This window comes from Bos grunniens, chromosome 7 (assembly GCF_055505025.1).
Source record: "Bos grunniens cultivar Pamir isolate PY7600 chromosome 7, Bosgru_T2T1.0, whole genome shotgun sequence".
Lineage (NCBI taxonomy): Eukaryota > Metazoa > Chordata > Mammalia > Artiodactyla > Bovidae > Bos > Bos grunniens.
The window spans coordinates 58,182,234-58,199,289 of NC_141171.1; the positions used below are offsets into that span (position 1 = coordinate 58,182,234).

The 17,056-nt window shown below is 42.2% G+C and overlaps 1 protein-coding gene across 16 annotated transcripts in view; it reads right to left on the minus strand.

The window, feature by feature from the left end:
- The window catches only part of PPP2R2B (protein phosphatase 2 regulatory subunit Bbeta), a 713,296-nt gene that overhangs the window by 460,619 nt on the left and 235,621 nt on the right, over nucleotides 1-17,056 (minus strand). For 2 of the 16 annotated variants that reach the window (XM_086412225.1, XM_086412214.1), the window contains exon 1: nucleotides 13,015-13,644. The exons of 7 other annotated variants lie outside the window; for them this stretch is intronic. In XM_086412225.1, the coding sequence (XP_086268351.1) occupies nucleotides 13,015-13,093 (79 nt within the window). In that variant the 5' untranslated portion in view covers nucleotides 13,094-13,644. Of the gene's footprint in view, nucleotides 1-3,007; nucleotides 3,189-13,014; nucleotides 13,645-17,056 lie in introns of those variants that run through there. 7 more of the 16 variants (XM_086412231.1, XM_086412221.1, XM_086412209.1 and 4 more) reach the window with 6 other exon arrangements.

A 17,056-nucleotide genomic window follows, 5' to 3' on the forward strand; every position in this document is an offset into this window, starting at 1 on the left:
CTGTGGGATGGAAACAGGTGGCCTAAAGGCCTGGGAGCATGGTTTGGATTTGCTTTCCTTTCTCAGTAGTTTTTTTTTGTTGTTGGGTGGGGGGTGTCTATCTAGCTTGTGTTGCCTTTAGTCAGGGCTGGAACATACTGTACACATAACATGATACCAATGTCATGTATTTCTGGTAATTGCTACCTGCTTGGCTCCTGCAGGATGTTTTGGGCTCCCACTGCATGCTTAGACATGCTATCTGGGTTACAGGTCTATGAGAGGATGAGTTTATAATTAAGGTAGGATGTGGCTTCCTAACCTTTGCTCCTAAAAGAGTGACCTTTGGCTAGCAGTCCCCTGAGAGGGCCACCTTGCTGTTTATAAATAAAGATACACAGCTGAGCATATGTACCATTCTCTCCAGAGGCTTGGATGTAGCAGCTATTTCTTGTCGAACAAACAAGATATGATGACATTTTTAATGGTTTTATCCGAAGACGGCCTTTCTCTTCTTTCTAAATATTGTGCTTTGCAATGCTGTATCTGGAAGAGTGAACACACTCTATTTTTCAGTGCTCATAGTGTTTACTGCCTCTTTGAAACACAGCCTGGTGTGTTCCTGCCATTGCTCATCTAGAATAACAATTGCCTTGTCTGAATGCAAGACAATGGCCAGGTTTCTGTGTTTGTAAGACTGTTTTAATAATACACAAATGCACCTTGAGGAATTTGGGGAGTACAAAGAACTATCTATTAATAGAAGTCTACTGTACTGCAACCATAAGGACTGCTTCTAAGAAAGCAACCACACATCTGAGCGGCCAACTTTTTAAAATATGTCCAGGCCCTCTTAGCCTCTCTATTGTCACAGCAGTCAGAAGAGTCTTTCATGCTACAGATACGGTCAGGCTTCTTTCCCCAAGTTCATACACTTTCATAATTTCCAGTTGGTCTTTGGATCAAGACCAGTTCCATCAGCCACACCACAGAGACACATAGGGTCATAGCATTCATAGCCTCAATCTCCTCCAAACTCCTTCTTGGCCTCTGTGCTTCAGCCTCACTGGCCTTCCTTCAGGACCTCACGTTCACCATGACCCATGACAAGATCTTTCATGGAAGATTCTCTGTCTTATCCTGCCTCCTTAAGTTTTACTCATTCACCAGATCTCAGCTCTGACACTTCTCCAAGGAAAGTACCCTGACCGCCCTGTGCATTACAAACCCCTCTGAGGCCCTGTCCTGACTCCATGTCCTCTGCATTGCAGCATTTGCCACAATTTATGTTCATTTGATTTGTTTTTCTTCCAACAGGGTTTGAGCCATATCTATTTTTACCACCAGAGAACCCACTGCCTAGCCAATATTTGACATTAAGGATGGAGGTGTTCTTTGTATTTTTAAAATAAGTGAATAAATACATTAATAACTTCTCTTGCAAGGAGGTTCCCTGACTAATGAATTTGCTCCAAACATATTCAAGTTAAGTGACATTCCCGTGTATATAATTCAGATAGGGCTTTCATGCACATCTTTGAATTATTTTGCCTCCTCTTTGCTTTTCTTACTGACTGGGCTGTTACAGACACTTGCAAAGGCAAAGCCCTTGGCCATCTCAGCCTATCTCTCCTCCCAGCTCAGTCTGCCAGTGAAGAAACAATGACTCAGAAAACTAATGGGCCAGACTCTCTAATAACGATGATTTCACCACTGTTGATTTCTCTATTAGATTTCTAAAATTGAGTCCAAATATAGGCACTGCCTTGAGGCACAACTACCAGAGACAAATAATGAATTCAGAAACACAATTCAGAACAACACTGACCAATGTATATTACAGGCAAGCACTGGGAAAGGTGATGGAGGTTGAAAGAATCAAAGAAAGAAAACAAATGGAAGCTTTTTGATGGGAGTGGGATGAAATGCAAGGAATTCAGGATCTGCAACCAGACTCACTGGTGAGACCTGGACAAACAGTCCATCACAGCAAGTGCAGAGACAGTATATTAAGCGGTGACCAGGCACATGCCGTTCAATGTCTTTAGCCTTTTAATAAATATGAAAAGGAGGCATCATTTACTTTCATTTCACAGTAGAAAAAACAGACACTCAGAGGATACATAACTTGAAGTCATGTTTGGAACTCTGGTTTATCAGATTCCAAAGCCAAACTCTTTCCAACTAAATATTGGGTTGGCCAGAAAGTCCGTTTGAATTTTTCTGTAAGCTGTCATGGAAAAACCTGAACACAAACTTTTTGGTCAACCCAGTATTTCATCTTATCGGTCCTCCATCAGTATCTTCACCTACAAAGTGTAGATACGATCAGGCAGGATTATCTCCAGGTGATAGTAATACATGCAGAGTACCTGGAGCCTTATTGGCTTCTACTTAAACATTATTTTCTGTCCTTCTTGTTTCTTACCCGCTGTTGAATTCCTTATGGATTTTTATTAGAAATTCCTGAAATAGGGTTACCACTCCCAGAAAGATGATTTAATAGTCAAAGATTCAAGACAAGTACTTCACAAAGCACCCCTCAATTTCACACCAATGCCACCAAGTTTTACTGGTGCTATATCATTGTTTGACGAGGCACAGGAGGATTAGCCGTTTTCCCGAGACACCAATGTCAGAAGAGAACTTGAACCCAGTCCAGACTGCTGGGCCGGAATATTTTCCACCACCACGTCATGTCAAAATGCACAGGGCAGGAGCTGATTTCCAGGCGCTTCCCTAATATGAATCCCGTTAATAAAAACAACAGCTAACCCTCCATTTGCACCTGGAAACACATTACTCGCTTTGTATGAATGACCACATTTGCTGAACAAATGCACATTTGGTATGTGAATCATTTTTATCCCCCTTTTGATAGATAACAAAACTTGAGTGATTTTCTCTATATTAGGTAGATAGTTTAGCCAGTACTTGAATAAAACATCAGGAAGCAAATTCATAGCTACTGTGAAGCAGACAAATGCACAATAGAGGTTCACTGAATGTTTAAGAGGACAGCACTGACCTTGAATCTTTTCAGGACAGGCACTTCTCTGCCAGACATCTTGACCAAAAGCAACCTCTTGTCAGCAGCAGGATTTTAGTCTGTCATTTCAAAGGGATCCACAACTGATCAATCGCTTTCTCTCAGAGCTCTTCCCTGGAGCTCTGAAGATATTCGTCAGTCATGGCCGCTGCTTATCACAGACTCAGCTTCTAGCCTCTGATTACTCCTAAGATTCACCTGAGGGATCTTAAAAACCAGGATTCCTGGGGCCAATTTCCATGGAGAATGGGGCGGAGACAGCCCTGTGCCCTTCCACAGCTGATTCTCATACACGGCCAGGGTTAAAACATACTGTTAGAGCTGAGTGCCCGTGCCTTTCTCCTGGTGGACCATAGTTTCTTAAAAGAGGAATGAATCTTTTCTCTTTTTTCAGTTTCCATGTGCTGAGAACAATGCCTGAATATTGTAGGCAGTAGTAGGGAGCAGCTAAGAGCCTGGATGCTGGAGTCAGGCAGTTTGGATGTGAACCCTCATCTACCACATATTAGCTGTGTGGTTTTTGAGTAAGTACTACTATACAATTCAATGCCTCATTCCCTTATCTGTAAAGTGATAACATTCATCAATACTTGTGATGTTTTTGTGAGATTTATGGGAGGAAGTAACTATAAAGTATTTAATGCAAGGTCTGGCACATAACAAACCCACAATCAATGCTAGCTATGCAGATAGGCAAAAAATTCAATCAACATGGAACCTTAATGGCTCTACGTAACAGCTGTGGTAAACGCAGTGGGGATACAAAAAAATAATAAGTCCAAGTCCCTGAATGTTCACAGGCCTTATGCTAGGGGTGTTATCAATAATTTTTTTCACCTTCATGATAATACTTTGACATATTATTAGAAAAGGAAATATATCAGGTAAGTAACTGAAGGTCACAGCAAGTAATTATCAATCTGAGATTGGAACTCAGGTTCATCTGGCTTCAGATCTCACTAAAATTTCATATAAATGGTGATTCATATTCATTCAATCAATAAGCATCTTTGCCATGCTTGCTACGTGCTAGAAACTGTTCTAAGTACTGGAGACATAGAAACGAACAAAACAGAGAATGTCTCTGCTTTCATGTAGTTTATATTCTAGAGCACAGAAAGACTGGCGACAAATAAATAAATGGACATATAACATGTCAGGTCAAGGTAAGTGCCATGGAGGAAAAGTAAAGCAGGGTACAAGTCACTGAGGGAGTATGTATTTGTGTATATGTGTGTATGTGAGAATTTTTTTTTCCCATTTGGCAATATTGTAATCTTATTTTTCTTTTTTTTAAATTGAAGTACAGTTGATGCACAAAAGTTACAGGTAGACAATATAGTGATTCACAACTTTTAAAGATTATACTCCATTTATAGCTATTATAAAATATTGGGCTTCCCTAGTGGTTCAGACAGTAAAGACTCTGCCTGCAATGTGGGAGACCTGGGTTTGATCCCTGGGTTGGGAAGATCCCCTGGAGGACAGTATGGCAACCCACTCACATATTCTTGCCTGGAAAATTCCCATGGACAGAGGAGCATGGTGGGCTACATCCATGGTGTTGCAAAGATTTGGACACAACTGAGTGACTAAGCACAGCACGGTGTATTGTACAATATATCCTGTGGCTTATTTTATACATAATAGCTCATACCTCTTAATTTTATACCCCTATCTTGCCCCTGCCCTCTTTCCTTTCCCCACTGATAATCACTAGTTTGTTCTCTATACCTGTGAGTCTGTTTCTTTTATATTTTCACTACTTAGTTGTATTTTTTTCTTTTTTGGATTCTACATATGTCCTGATATCATACAATATTTATCTTTCTCTGTCTGACTTATTTCACTTAGCATAATACCCTCCAAGTTCATTCATGTTGTTGCAAATAACAAGATTTCACTCCTTTTTATGGCTGAGTAATATTCAATTGTGTATATACGTACCACATCTTTATCCACTGATCTGTTGATGGATGCTTAGATTTCTTCCATATCTTGGCAACTGTTAATAATGCTGCTATTAACATTGGAGTGAGACTCAGTCGTGTCCGACTCTTTGTGACTCCGTGGACGGGAGCCAATCAGGCTCCTCTGTCCATGGAATTCTCCAGGCAAGAAGAGTGGAATGGGTTGCCATGTCCTTCTCCCAGGGATCTTCCCAACCCAGGGATTGAACCCAGATCTCTCACATTGCAGGCAGATTCTTTACCGTTTGAGCTACCCAGGAAGTCCCTATTTTAGACAGGAAGGCCAATAAATGCTTCTGATAAAGAAACATTTGAGTGATGGACATAATAAGATGTGTTCAGATTCTGGGTAAGTTTTAGGAGTTTAAGTCCGAGGATTTATTGTAGAATTAGAAGGATATGAGACAGAAGGAAATAAAAGACAATTTCAAAGTGCTTGACTTGAGTAACTAGAAGAACGAAATTCTCATTTAGTGAGCTGAAGAAAAATGCTGAACAAAGAGGTTTTTCTTGAGAGGAAATCAGGAGTTCTGTTTTGAGATCTCTGTTGTGCATATGAGTGGAAATACTAGGTAGGCGGATAGACATACAAATCTGTATTTTAGGGAGAAGTTGGAGCTAGAAATATAAACTGAATAGAAGAGATTTCAGACCATGAGATCACCTAGGAGCAAGTATAGATTAAGAAGAAGACTGAACCCCGGGCCCCAATATTTATAGGTTGGGAAGATGATGAGGAACTAGCTGGGGAGTCAGAGAAGGACTAGCCAGTGAGGGAGAGGGAAACAGAGAGAAAGTGTGGCCTTGAGGCCAAGACAAGAAACTCTCTCAAGAAGGAAGCAGTGACTGCGTGGGTCAAAACTAGTGCAAGCTGCAGCAGAGGATGACAGGATTCATGAATGAGAGGGTCACTGGTGACCCTCACGAGAGCTGTTTCGGTGGCGGGATGGAAAGAGCAAACTGGAGGGAAAGACATGGTGACCATGTGGAGGACCCTTTCAAGGCTTTTTTTTTTTTTCTAGAAAGGGGAGTGGGGAATGAGGCAGCAGCTGAGGGGGATACAGGATCAGGAGATGATTATTTTAAGTGAGATGATTTACAGCACGTCTGTGGACTGCCCCACGGGATCCTGTAGAGAGGAAGGACTTAGAGCAGAGGGAGAGGGGCTGAGTGCAGGGGTGAGGGGCTTGCGTGGGGGTCAGGGGTGGGATTCACACAGGGGAGGACCGGCTGGAGATGAAAGCAGGGACCGTTCATCTGCTGCACGTGAAAATGGAAAACAAACTTGAAATGCAAAGCAGAGTCAAACAATGTAAGGTTCTGTCTCACTTAATCCTTCTAATAACCCCTTCATGTGGTGGAATATTATTTCTGTCTTACAGAGAATCACAATGTGCACTTGGGAAAGATTTTCAATGTAGTTGCATATTTGTAACAATGAGAAAATGAGTAGTCAGGGAACGCTGTAGGTGGAAGCGGGTTTGATGTGGACCCAAAGAGTGGGCTGGTTTTAAATATGTGAAAGGGGCTGAGACAAGAATTCCAAATACATGTAAGAATTCTATAAACATGTAAAAAGGCACAAAATAGAGCAAAATCCTTTCTTGGCAGGTACTTTGGAACTGAACTGCGTGGATTCTAATCCTAGCTCTTGCACTTAATAGCTGTGTGATCTTGGACAAGATACCTAACTTCTCTGTGCTCTGGTTTCCCCATGTTTAACACACAGGGATCGTAACTGTACCTACTTCATAGGATTGTTGTGAGGAATACATACAGGTAACTGTACCTACATCCATATACACACACAGTGGAACTGTGCCTAGAAAGTAGAGAACACTGCTTGGTTTACTTCTAAAAGTAAAGAGTTTGGGGAAAAAATGTGTATTTTTCCTCTGTGTGTGTGTGTACTTCCAGCAGTCCTGCTTTTGGGTATCATTGGAAGATATTCTGCTGCAAGAACTTTGCAGAACAGGGAGCTCAGCTCGGTGCTCTGTGATGGCCTAGAGTGGTGGGATGCGGGGATGGGTGGGAGGTCCAAGAGTGAGGGGATATATGCATACACACAGCTGGTTCACCTCGTTGCACAGCGGAAACTAACATAACATTGGAAAGCAAGTATACTCCAATTTTTAAAAAGTCAAAAAGAGAAAAGAACCTTCTTCGTCTTGAAGGAGCATTATTGAAAGAAGACAGGTAAGTTCGTTCACTCACTCTGTCATTCAGTCCTTCATTCTAGTAGGATTTCTTGAGCATCTACTCAGTCCAGCTCTGTACTGACCGGGTTGCAGAGACCGAGGACAACTAGGGCAGGGTTCCTGTGCCCAAGCTGCTCCTGGCTAGCAGAAGGTAGATGCAGACTTAGACTGCTTCAATATAGCCTGAAGGCTATTCTCATACAGATCTTCAGGAGGAAATATGCAATGTAAGGGGCAAGAGCACTGAGTTTTTGTTTTGTCTTGTTCAACAGTAATTTATTAACTACCAGCCTTCAAGGATCAAACTGCCTAGAGAAAGAGACCAAAGAGTCACCAGACCCACACAATCCCATGTGATATATGGCTGCTGCTGCTGCTAAGTCGCTTCGGTCGTGTCTGACTCTGTGCAACCCCACAGACAGCAGCCCACCAGGCTCCCCCGTCCCTGGGATTCTCCAGGCAAGAACACTGGAGTGGGTTGCCATTTCCTTCTCCTACTAGGGTTTTATTACTATTACTTAAACTTTTTATTTTGTATTGAAGTATAGCCAAATAGCTTGCCTCGTGGCTCAGACTGTAAAGAATTTGCCTGCCAATGCAGGAGAACTGGGTTCGATCCTTGGGTCAGGAAGATCCCCTGGAGAAGGGAATGGTAACCCACTCCAATATTCTTGCCTGGAGAATTCCATGGAATGAGGAGCCTGCTAGGCTACAGTTTGTGGAGTCACAAAGAATCGGACACAACTGAGCAACTAATACTTTCATAATCGATTAACACTGTTGTGACAGTTTCAGGTACTCAGCAGAGTGACTCAACCATACATATACCTATATCCATTGCCCTGCTCCCCACAAAGTCCCTTCCCATTCAGGCTGCCACATAACATTGAGCAGAGTTCCCTGAAGAGCACCGAGTTTTGATTCAGATTGTTTGGACCTGAGTCTTGGCTCTGCCACTTTCCTAACTAAGGCTCTGGGCAAGGTGGTGAGCATCAGTGTCCTTATTTGTAAAATGGAGATGATGGCGTCTAACACAAGAGGTTGTGTGAGGGGCCAGTGTGATTATACAGCCATGGCCCCCAGCACACAGCCAAAGATCCACAGGCTTTGTGGTGCTATGGCTGCTTCTCTCTAATTTCCTCTTCTCATTGTTATTGTGGTTTATATGACTCATAAAAACACTTCTGTCTTCGGACTTGTTGAGGAAGTCTTCCTAGAAAGATGTGACTCAAACTGAGTTTTAAAGGATGGATGGGGTTTGCAGCATGAAATGATGACCAGGCAACTCAGGGAAAGGATACCATCTCTGGCTCAGCACATCACCCTTTGGATAAAGAAAGCATCTGCACCAATTTGTAAGATAATCCAAATAAAAGCTCTTCATGTCAGGTACCAAATCAGGTCCACTGGAGAATATTAGGCAAGTTTCCTCATACCTTCCTGGCTCTCTCATTCTGTGGGTCTCCTATGCCCCTCTGTCCTGTCTGGAATGATTTCCTTTTGATTGGAATTGGAATTTTGTTCCTCTGCTCCTGAAACCATTCTGCTGTATGAATCCTTCCCTATCAGGAGGAGGGAGTTATGTGCTCACTTGATGGATTCACAGAGAAGGGAATACCATCCAATTGCCTTCTCAAAACCCTACCTGTACTCTTGTATCAGCTCTATTTAGTTGTCCTTTTTTTCTGGATCTGTCTTATTTCAAGTTACAGTATTACTAGAATATGGTAATAAAAGCTGATCCCTCAAATATGGCCACCAAAAACGCCCCAATCCACAGTGTTTTAAACAACTCCCCAATCCAGCAATGCTGGATGTTCCCCAATCCAGCATTCACATAAAAGGTCATGTTTTGCAGAATATTGTCCACATGTTTTTAAGATTTATCTATACAACAGTATTGGTATTTGTAATCTTCTTCAATAAAAATTGAGCACCTATTATGTACTTGGTATTGTTCTAGTGATGAGGTTAAAACAGAGAGCAGAATTACATAAGAGTCTTGCTCTTGACGCTTTCAATCCAGTAAGGAAACAGATACTAATAAATCGGTTGTATCAGTCTATTCATAATGGTAAGCTAGGATAGGTGCTCTGAAGGAAAGAAACCCAGTTCTTTAAGAGCTATGATCGGAGACTTCTCTGGCGGTCCAGTGGCTAAGACTCCACACTCCCAGTGCAGGGGGCCTGGGTACAGTCCCTGGTCAGGGAACTAGATCCCACATGCTTCAGTGATGATCGAGGATCCCACATGCTGCCACTAACACCCAGCAGAGCCAAATAAGTAAATACATTTTTAAAAAAAGAGCTAAGATCAGCTGAGGGTCAAGAATGGCTTCTCAGCTTCAGTTGAGAATCGATGGCTTGAATTAAAGAATGGGGCAGAGGGGAGAGAGAACCATCCCCCAAATCTGTGGTCAGAGGGAGAATATGGAGACAGACAGCTTATGGCTGGAGAGCCGACAAGAAGGCGTGTTTGGGGTCACTCAGGAAAGTCAGGCAGGAGTCAGAATATGCAGGACCTAAAGGCCTGGGGAGGTCATCGACAGGTTAAGTGCAAGTGTGTTTGTGTTTGAGGTGGTGGGGTGGAATCATGTTTCAAAAAAGAATTTTGACTTCAATATATGGACCAACTCTCTATATGATGGATGAAAAACAGGCTTGAGGGATGAGAATGAGAAAGTGAAGGAAAAAGGAACTAACATTTATCGACTACATATTATAGATTTACCCTATCTACAATGTGTTGCTGTATATAATGTGTTTAGGTAACGCCTTGGATGCAGTAAACAGAAGTACAGGCTGGCTACCGTTATCATCACACTGTGTGTGGCATTCTGAATGTATTTCCTTGCATGTTTTACAAACGAGGGAACTTAGGATAAGAGAAAGCACTTCCCCGGGGACTCACTGGTAAAGAACCTGCCTGCCAATGCAGGAGATGCAGGCTTGATCCCTGGGTCAGGAAGATCCCCTGGAGAAGGAAATGGCAACCCACTCCAGTATTGTTGCCTGGGAAATCCCATGGACAGAGAAGCTTGGCAGGCTGTAGTCCATGGGGTTGCAAAAGAGCCAGACATGTCTTAGCAACTAAACAACAGGCTAAGAGAGGTAAAGGAACTACCCAACATCACCCACTTGGCAAGTGGTAGAGCTAGGACTCTGCCCAGGATCTTCCTATGTTGAGAGAACAAAGTCAAGGCAAAGCTGGGAGGATAATACTAATCGTCTCAGTAGGATGGTTCCATCCCTGAAGCAGCCCAGGTATTGTTAATGCTCTTAAAGTTGTTCTAGAATTACTCTTAAGGGGATTGTCTGGATTTATTTGACTTTCACAGGGATAGACACAAGTTAATCATTACTGTCTTTTTCAATTAAATAAATGTTCCCAGTCAGAATAGACTATAGAGTAACAGGATTGCTAACAATGTAGAAACATAAACTCAGATTCATTCTGACATCTTTTTCTCCTCAAACTCTAAATAAGTGTAACAAGTTTCTAGTGACACTGTGATGCTTTGGGGGAAACCACTTTATTGCTTGAGAGAGTATGATAACAGAGACTTGCATAGCTAAGAAGGCACATAGGGTGTAGGACTAAAAAATGGAGGGCATTTATCATGTAGTAAGTTTTATGAATAACTTTAATTATCACACTTAATTTTTAACATCCTGGTAGCTGTTGTTGTTTAGTCGCTAAGTTGTGTCCAACTCTTTTGCAACCCTGGGGACTACAGCCTGCCAGGCTCCTCTGTCCATGGGATTGCTAAGATAAGAATATTGGAGTGGGTTGCCATTTCTTTCTCCAGGGGATCTTCCCAATCCAGGGATTGAACCCATGTCTTCTGAATTGGCAGGTGGATTCTTTACCACTGATCTACCTGGCAAGTCCAATATCCTGGAAGTAGGTCTCTTTAGTTCAATTCTAGAGATGAAACTGGGCATAAAGCAATTAAGGGACTTGTCTTTGGCCTCTTGATATTTAACTCCTGCCTTTTCTACTCTGCCCCAGAGCCTTATTCATGATTTTAATGTTTGGCAGAGGCTATTCCTTTTGACCATCATCTTTAATACGTTTACAAGAAATTTATAGTCTTTCTCCCCATCCCCATACACACACTTAAATCTGATGATAGCTGGTGATTCAGAGATTGTTTGCTTTGACATGAATAAAATGAGGTTTCCATTTTGATGGAATTAATCAGTTAAATTTGACATAAAAAACAGTTCAAGAAAGTTCTCATGGTGGTGGTGTTCTGTCTGCCCAAGGTACGGTCTTTAGTCTGATTCATAAACAAAACACCAACTGAATAGACAAAGTGTTGGAGTTCTCAAAGTTTAAGCTGGGAGGAGAGGCAGGGCACCAATCAGAAATCACTGAGGCAGCTTCCTATATGAGTTTAAGTCTTCTGTGTTTGGAAAGTTCCCCTCATGGAGATTTCTATCCACGCTACTCTTTGTCTATCCCCAGTATATATAGGGACTTGCTACGTTTCTATGAGGGAAGAGAGACTTCTTAGTGGGCCATCTCCTTTAGCCACCAATAACATTTTAAAGTAAATATGCAAATTAAAACCAAAAATCTATGAATTATCAATGCCTATGGAAAATACTACCCTCAGTTTCAGTTCCAAACTTCTACTCCTATTTCCTGAGAATACTGATTAAAAAGCATCTTTATGGTATAATACACACTTCTCTTTTTTTAAATACACAGCCCCTAGTCCAAGGCTCTTCCTGTGAGGATGAGAAACGAGGATGGGTTTTCAGAACAGGCTGCTTACCGGCTCACTTCCAGAAGAGTGTGTCTAGACCTGAGGCAGAGTTGTTGTTCCTCACCAACCTTAACCCTCTATCAAGGACTGCTTGTAGGACAACACCTACAGCTGAAAACAGCCAGTCTGTTGACTGGCTGAAAACAGCCAGTCTGTTGACTGGCTGAAAACAGCTGAAAACACTGACTTTTCTTGAAATTGCTCTTTTCCTAGGATGTATCAGATCAAAAGAAACAGGCAAATCACACAGAGAAGATGCAAGACCAGCTACTGACTCTAGAAATGTTGAAAGCTGCAGTGCTTAGTTGACGGGGAATTGCCAGTATGTTTACAAGGCATTGCACACGTGCACGTAGAAAGTCCCCCTGACGTAGGCATAGCACGCTAGGTTAGAGGGTGCAGAGAAGGTCCCCCAAAGGACCAGGAACTGTTTGTACAAGACTCAGCTCACCCTTGCCTTAAGGCATCAACTTAGGACCCCACAGACCACATTGCCAGCAAGCACTGAAACTCGGCTGCGATCTTCCTGCCCTGCACCCCAAGTACAGACTCTGAGCAAATCAACCCAACAACCAACCGATGGCTCCATCGTCATACAGTAATAAGCCCATTCTATTTTGCTAATTGCTTTCTTGGGCATACACCAAGTTATTAAAAGGACAGTGACAAAACAAGAGAGCTTGGATAAATGTATGTGGCGGCACCTACAGCAATTTGTTTTCCCCTTAACGTTAGTTCCAGTTACTTGTTTGCATGTGAAAGAGAACAAGGAGAATTGGCAAAACATTTCTAAATTATTTTCTACTCAGCTGCATCAGTGCTGAGACCACCTTTGCAATTGTTATCCTGCTCTTCAGAAAAGACTTTCCTCGTAGAAAACAGACTGATTTTAGAAGCAGATCTGAGTCTGTGAGATAGACGCTTTTGCCAGGCACGAGAGTCTTCTAGGAGCTGCAGAAGGCAGTCTCGGTAGAGCCTGTGGGAAGTCAGACACCAGCCCACTTTTTCCCACCCACCCAGACACTCTCCCTCTCTGGTCTGTACCTTCCGTGTGGCAGCTGGAAGAGAGGATGGTGTTCGGAGGTCTGAAGATGTAAGGCAGGTAACGAGAGAAGCATTTCATCTTCCAAAAAAGAAGGCAGAAGAAAAAAAAATCTAAATAAAAAAACAGTCTCCTGAATCCATCAGGATTCTCTCGGCCTTTAAAGCTGGCTACATCACCCACATGTTTATGGAGGCTCTCTCCCCGTGTTGCAGAGCTGGGGAGCCTGAGGAATAACTGAAGCTGGGTCCCATGTTGCCATCAGCGCCAGGGAGCACTGCCTTACATTTCTGCATGCAGCTCAAACTCAGAAGCCCCTAAGCAAGCCGCGATATAGCCTCTTCATTGGCTGCAGCTCCTCCAAGCAGGATTTGCTGAGTAAGTCAGTCTTGCCTGTAAACACACGCTGAAATGCCCTGCCTGAAACCTCTCTCTTTTCCCGTGTGGTCAGTTTCTCTTAGCAAGAGAAATCCAGCAGGATATGGGAGGCGTGAGGATAAGTGACCATCTCTTATTTAGCTGAAAGATCAGATGAAACAAAGACAGCATAGTGTTCCGCCCTGGAGAGAGATGACTGTTAAAAGGAGCCACCCGTAAAGCCATGGGTCTCAGGAATATTAAAGTACAGTGCAATGAAATGGGTCTCTGTCCTTGCTTAATCTAGATTGAGTTCTAGTTTTTTAATACGAAACCCAGACAATAGGACCATTTATCATTTAGGTGAAGCCAAAAGCTGGGTTGAGTAGACGGTGACAGAGGGCTAACACAGACAGATTCTGTGCTCCACTACGGCTGTTTTTTCCTGCCAGCACTCACGCCGAGGCAGTAACTTGGTTCTGAGTTATTTGCTGTACAAATTTAAAGCCACAACACAAGAATAGAGGCTAAACCCAAGGGAAATGGCCTTTCACCAGCCCGTGTGCTCTGATGGCATACGAAAATCTGGAACGAGGAAGTTGATGCAAGGATTACACAACTTTACCAAAACTTTCACTGAGATTGCAGAGACAGAGAGATAGAGAATATTAAAGGAAAGGACCAATTGCCAAAACAAATGATTTAGATTTGGGAGTTGGTTTGGTTACAACCCAGGAAATAGTAATAATTTTGGAAATCTTACTGCTGGAAGGTAAGCACAAGACATCATCATTGGGATTTATAAGTTCGGTCAAATACACTATTGAGTATGATTAAGAGAAACAGGGGAATATTTTCTGTGCTGTATTCAGAGGCACAGGAAATGATTTAAATGGCCCATAAAGGAAAACCAGTATTCCACTGAGTGAAAATTTTAAAAATAAGATTTAATATAAAAGTTTGCCTTGAAATCTGATAGGATAATTTTTGAGCCTTTATGGGCTCTCCTCTGTATGAAAATATTTAATTTAGCATTGGAGAAATGTGCTGGTCTGCCCACAAGAGCAAAGACTTAGAGCTGTAAGTAATTATAGAGCCAGTGCAGGCCAGGATGTAAGTTCGCTCTTCCACCAACATGCTCTCGCCCTGGTTTCTGGACCACTGCAGCATGATGACAAACTACTGCTGAGGATGGAACATTAACCCTTTGATAATCATGTTATCGATCACTTCCTTAGACCTAGAGACCTGGCAAGGTTGGGCCATCCCAAATAAGGTGCTGTTTAGACAATGCCTAAATGGTATGGATTAGTTGTGTAGATAATCTCAAACCCACAACAGATGAGCAAATCCGGAGGCATCTTCCTGATAGATACAGAACATCTAATCCCTGATCAGTAATGAGTCAAATGGAAGGAGGCTTTGGGACCAACCTGACCTGAGTTTGAATCCCAGTGCATGCACTTATTGGCTGGGAAGATATAAACACAGCTTTAACACTTGTTAGCCTCAGTTTCTGCATCCATAAAATGGGAACAACAAGGTTTTCCTCCCACTTTCTTGAATGAAAGGAGATGATAAGCATGTGATGCACCCTGTTTATTATAGACACTTGCCAAACTGTCACTGCCAAGGCTGTTCTTACTGCTCTCGTCAGCTTTCTCTGAGCTCCTACGGCCACAAACACTGTCAGAGTAATGAAAGAGTGGGTGTGGTTAAGAGAGTGTGCTGCCATTACACCACTTGGGCTTAAGCCAGTCTTTTATATTGACTTACTGTGTGATCCTGGGCAACATACTTAACGTCTCTAAGACTCTTGAGAGTCTCTTAGATGGCAAGGAGATCCAACCAGTCAATCCTGATGGAAATTAACCCTGAATATTCATTGGAAGGACTGATGCTGAAGCTGAAGCTCCAGTACTTTGGCCACCTGATGTGAAGAGCTGACTCACTGGAATGGACCCTGATGCTGGGAAAGATTAAGGGCAGGAGGAGAAGGGGGTGACACAGGATGAGATGGTTGGATGGCATCATTGACTCAATGGACATGAGTTTGAGCAAACTGTGGGAGATAGTGAGGGACAGGGAAGCCTGGTGTACCGTAGTCCATGGAGTCACAAGGAGTCAGACACGACTGAGCAACTAAACAACAATAGCAAGTCTCATTACAAAGCTAATAAGGATAGTAATAGAATAATAATAGAATGTTACAGGATAGCATGAGGGCTAAGTAGGAAGGCTTATAGAAGGGTTAAACACAGTGCCTAGAATTTTGTAAGTGCTTCATAAGTGTAATTGCTATTGTCTATAACAGTAATATCAGCCCTTAATCACAGTATCTTATGGCATTTACTTACCTGTCTTATCTAAACAATGAAACTGTAAATTTCTCAGGGGAGATATCAATGTCTAATTCATCTTTGTACTCTTACTGCCTCACCCATTGTCTGAATGAAGTAGGTACCCAATCAGTATTAGTTGAATGAATAAGCTAATGAATGAGTGAATGAATCCACATATATGGGAGAAAGCTTCTGAAGGATATTTTATAATTTTTGTGGAGTTCCCTCCACAAATGAAGTGAATTTGAGTCCATCATAAAACTGGAATATATTATTTAAGCAAAGAGATTATGAAAAAAAAAAAAAAGAGATTATGGAATGCATGAAGAGACATGCTTCAACTTTGCATATTTCAGTCTTAGATATACACAGTAGGCATTTAGTAAATACCTTCGGAGTCACTGGTAGACCTTCAATAAGTACTTCCTGGGTGAAAAAATACTCACTGACGGTGCTGCCCATAATTATCCTTAAAGAACTAAATAAAGAATGAACATTAACTGGACACAAGGCACTCGCAACCAGTCAGTACCTCATAACCTCAGCTATAAATGTCTTCTCCAGTCCCAGTTTAAAATGACTGATTTAGTGCCAGGCCTAGGGACCCTACATACCCATCTGCAGAATGGACAAGGAACAGGAAAACCAGATTTGAAGTTTCCTCGGAAAGGTGATTCCCAGGTGGGTGGTTTGTACTGCACTATTCGAACTATTCAATGTGCTTTTGTGTCTTTCTCCCTTTGATTCTCTGAACAACTCCATTTTATGGAAGAAAAAACAGGCTGAGAGGATATAATAATTTATCCAAAGACAAACAGACCCTGATCCCCATGCCCCGCCAAACCAGGAGACCCAGTGTTTCTGCATCACAATCACTTGATGATCTTGTGAAGATCACAGTAGCTCTCAAGCCTATTGATTCAGACTCTCTGAGGATAGGCAAGGAGTATTTATCAGTCCATGTGATTCTTATTTAAAATTTGAGAACCTCTGGAGTAAGGTATTTCATTTCATGCTTTGACTTGAAGGGTCAGGGTAACAGCTCAAGTTTTTCAAACATCATTCTCATAAATTATTTGTCATATCACTTTTGCCCAACAATTAGTTCTACTCGACTTTATATCAGTCATCAGACTGAGTGATGGGGATACAGGATATAAGACATCATCCTTGCTCTAATGGAGTATGTTTTCCAGAAAAAAGAACTAATAAACTATCATATACAGCATTATAGAGGTGACAGCAGGTAGAGGTTCTGAAAAGTTTATTTGGGATTATGGAGCCCCAAAGGTCAACGTTAAAGATCCATGCTTTTTTTCAAGGTCATTCAGGATCACCCAGGCCA